At 37.0% G+C, this 4032-nt stretch overlaps 1 protein-coding gene across 1 annotated transcript; it reads left to right on the forward strand.

The window, feature by feature from the left end:
• The first annotated feature begins 1118 nt into the window (after nucleotides 1–1118).
• LOC141613098 (protein FAR-RED IMPAIRED RESPONSE 1-like) lies at nucleotides 1119–2839 on the forward strand. Its single transcript, XM_074431834.1, has 3 exons — nucleotides 1119–1620; nucleotides 1769–1948; nucleotides 2298–2839. The coding sequence occupies exons 1-3, from the start codon at nucleotides 1119–1121 to the stop codon at nucleotides 2837–2839; spliced, it is 1224 nt and encodes a 407-aa protein (XP_074287935.1).
• Nucleotides 2840–4032: the final 1193 nt, after the last annotated feature.

Below are 4032 nucleotides of genomic sequence, written 5' to 3' on the forward strand. Positions count from 1 at the left end.
TTGTGAGTTTGTAATCTGACACTCTAATACTAAAAAGTATAATTGTATCATACAGAAGTATAATTTTAACAATCAAAAGTGTAATTCTAACAAATACATGGGGTACATGAAAATGTTATTAATACAATTGATAATAATTGTACTATTGACAGATAATATTGAGCACAATGGAAAACGAAAACCGAACGAGGAAGAATTTTGCAAGGACGTTGAAGATAAGTTCACCCCCTATGTTGGTCAAGAATTTCTGAAAATAGAGGAGGCAGTGACATTTTATAGAATTTATGTTGTTGCTTGTGGTTTTGATGTGCGGAAGTACACGACTAAGAGATGGCGTGGCGGGGAAATAAAATCTAAACTGTTAGTTTGCAACCGAGAGGGGTTCAAACATAAGGGACAATTGGAGTGTATCGCCGTCAGGACTCAGGTAGGAGACACAAAGTCATGCGCGTTGAGTGCAAAGCGAGGATTAGGCTGTTTATGAGGAATGGGCAATTATTAATTGACAGATTCCATAGTGGCCACAACCATGAACTCGTATCAGCCAGAGATAGAGAGTTTCAAAAGTTGGCATGCAATATAACAGACTATCACAAAATGATAATCCTTTATAATTCAAGGTTGAGTATTCTAGGTTTGCTGAAGTTAGCCTTCGCCTTCCTAAACTTACAGTTTTGTTAGTTAGAATTATACTTTGTTTGAGTCATTAGAATTCTACTTTTGTTTATTACAATTACTATTTGAGCCGTTAAAATTACACTTTCAAATACTTCTAAAAGACTGTCAACGATTAACAGCTGAAGATAGGAGCAACGAAGACTTACAAAATTTTGAAGGAGCATGTTAATGGGTTTGAAAACATTGGAGCTAGTTTAAATGATTTTAAGAACTTTCACAGAGATGTGAAATGCTACATTCATGAACGGAATGGTCAGATGTTCGTGGATCACTTTAAGGAATTGGCTGTTAATAGGCCAGGGTTCTTCTTTGACTATGATGTTGATACTGACGGTAGCCTTAGTAAAGCTATATGGGCCGACGGAATCGCTAGAAGGAACTACTCAGTTTTTGGGGATGCAGTGTCATTCGATCCGACGTATTCCACCAATAAGTATGACATGGCCTTCACACCTTTCACCGGGGTTGATCATCATAAACGATCAGTCACTTTCTGTGGAGCGCTTGTTGCTCATGAAGATGCAGACTCGTTTAAATGGGTTTTCACCCGTTTTTTGGCTGCGATGAGTGGGAAAGAGCCTAATTATATTATCACCGATCAGGATCTTGGTATTCTTAAAGCGGTGCCATTGGTGTTCAAGACAGCGCGCCACCGATATTATATGTGGCATATCATGAACAAGGTGCCAAGCAAGTATGGAGTGACGAGAGACGATTATTCGGTCTTTGTAAAGAAATTGAATGCCATAATATGGGATGAAGACATTGAAGCGGCAGAGTTCGATGCAAAATGGGAAGAAATTAGCAAAGAACACAATGTAAATAACATTGACTGGTTCCAAGAAATGTACGCTAAAAGGAAGCAGTGGGTTATGGCTCATTGTAAGGACCTAGATATGGGAGGTGTTATGAGGACAACCCAAAGATCAGAGAGCGAAAAAGGTTTTTTAAGAGATTTGAGAGTAAGTCAGGAACATTAGTTGAGTTTTCGATGCGTTTTGACAAATGCGATGGACCAAAGAAAGACACACACGAGAAAAGATTGACAACTGTAACAGACACACTTTCCCTATCATATCAACGCATCTAGCTATCGAAGTACATTGGGCGCAAGTGTACATTCATAGAGTATTCGAGGAATTTCAAGAAGAGGTTAAGTACTCAATCGGTACTTGTAAAAGCAGAGGATTTACTGAGTGTGACTCTTTAGAGGTGACCACTGTAAGAGATGCAAACAGGGACAGAAATTATGAGGTCACATACTGCCCAGGTATCATTATGTAGCATTTGTTTGTTAAAATTATACTTTTATCCGTTAAAATTACACTTTTGTTGATTAAAATTACACTTTGGGTTGTTATAATTAGACTTGTCTTAAAATTACACTTTATGCAGCTAAAATTACACTTTTGCCTTTTAAAATTACATTTATATTTGGTGTTATGTAAGGTCTATCTGTCACTGCTATGCCGGTGAGAATTACACTTATGCCGGTTAGAATTACACTTATGTCGGTTAGAATTACACTTTTGTGTATTACATTCACACTTTTTTCTGACTGATTTAACTAACATATTACTCTATATTGTTGATCTAGATACATTGAAAGCCACTTATAGCTGCAGAATGCTTGAGAGGAAAGGCATTCTTTGCCTGGCATGTCATATGGATTTACTCATCAAACGGAGTGAAGATTATTCCAGAACAATGTGTTATTAAAAGATGGTGTAAAGATGCAATGTTGTCTAAAATGTTCGATTGTAATGGTGAAGCAACTGAGGACGTTGATATAATAGATGGAAAACAGATTGCAATGTCAGTAATGTGGTCAGAGATCCATCAGACAGTTAGTATGCTCATGGGCAAATTGAAAAATGATGTCGACAACTTTTCTAGTCTAATTAGACCGTTTAAGGAGAAACTTTCACCATTAGGATCACCATTGAATAAACAACAGTTGGAGAAAATTCTTGGTTGTTCTCCTAGTCAGGAGATAACCATTTTGCCGCCTAAGAAATCCAAAAACAAGGGAAGCGGAAAGAGAATGTTGTCGATGAAGGGAAAAGCAGTTGCTTTGGCAAGGAAGCCAAAACGTATGTGTAAAAATTGCAAGCGATTAGCTAACCATGACAAAAGGAACTGCCCTAATCCTTTCGCATAGCACCCATCGTTGTCGCAATCGTCAGAGCCCTCGTCGGAAGAAGAAGAAGAAGAAGAAGAAGAAGAAGAAGAAGAAGAAGAAGAAGAAGAAGAAGAAGAAGAAGAAGAAGAAGAAGAAGAAGAAGAAGAAGAAGAAGAAGACATCTTAGAATAATCAATATAATACCTAATAAGCAGTACATTTTTTTGGGGATGTCTACGCAAAATACGAGGTACAACATGATGTTTCGTATTGTGTTTAGACATCAAACTGCCAGGAAGGCAACTGGTCGCCGTTGGTATTACAATGTATTTTGTTGAAGTATTTTCAATTGGACGAAACAGTTATAATGTGCAACATCAGAACGTTCAATTTTTCACTCTTGACTATTATTACAATTTATGTTCTTAGAATTACAGATATCTAGGAAATAAAATTACAATGGCCTCATATCTGCTTAGGGTAGGATTGTTATGATAAGAATTACACTTAAACTCATTATAATTACAGATTATGCGATTAAAGTTACACTTCATCTATAGTAAAGCCTTATAACATAGTTTGGGAAAACAACATAAATATTATTGCACCATCTATTAACAACATAAATATATTTTCATAAAACACCTTGTCTTATAGAATGTTGAAAGCTAACAATAAGCATCTGCTAACATTGTTTACACAAAAACTAATTGTCTAGATTAAGGTTGCTAACATCTAATAATGATACCAAGTATGAAATAAATGTTTACATAGGCAAGGCAATATTCCCACAAAAACTTAACTACTAGATTAAGGTTATTATTTTTTCACATTGGCACGGGGCAATCTACGCTTCTGTTGTAATCCCTTCCACAATTTGTCCTTTGTGCTAACAAAAGCTTTGACCTTCTTGAGGACACCTTTGCGCAAGACGTTCATGTCTGCTAGAAAGAGGGTAGCTATAAGCTGGATCACCAAATAGCGCCTTGATTTCTTCTTCTCGAGGTCTTCATGCTGATAAGGAAGACCCTCGTATAAGAGCATTGCCATCATGGTGAACAGACCCGATTCTGGTTTGTTGAGAGTAGGTGAGTTCCCGCTGAAAGGTATCTGGCGTAACGCATAATTAGGAATTTTCCGTGCTCTAGTGTTCACCTTTTCCTTATCCCGTGATTCTAAATAATCACTCACTGCGCTAGCCTGCATATGTACATAATTACTTCAAAAAACTG

The sequence above is a fragment of the Silene latifolia genome, chromosome 11, assembly GCF_048544455.1.
Source record: "Silene latifolia isolate original U9 population chromosome 11, ASM4854445v1, whole genome shotgun sequence".
Lineage (NCBI taxonomy): Eukaryota > Viridiplantae > Streptophyta > Magnoliopsida > Caryophyllales > Caryophyllaceae > Silene > Silene latifolia.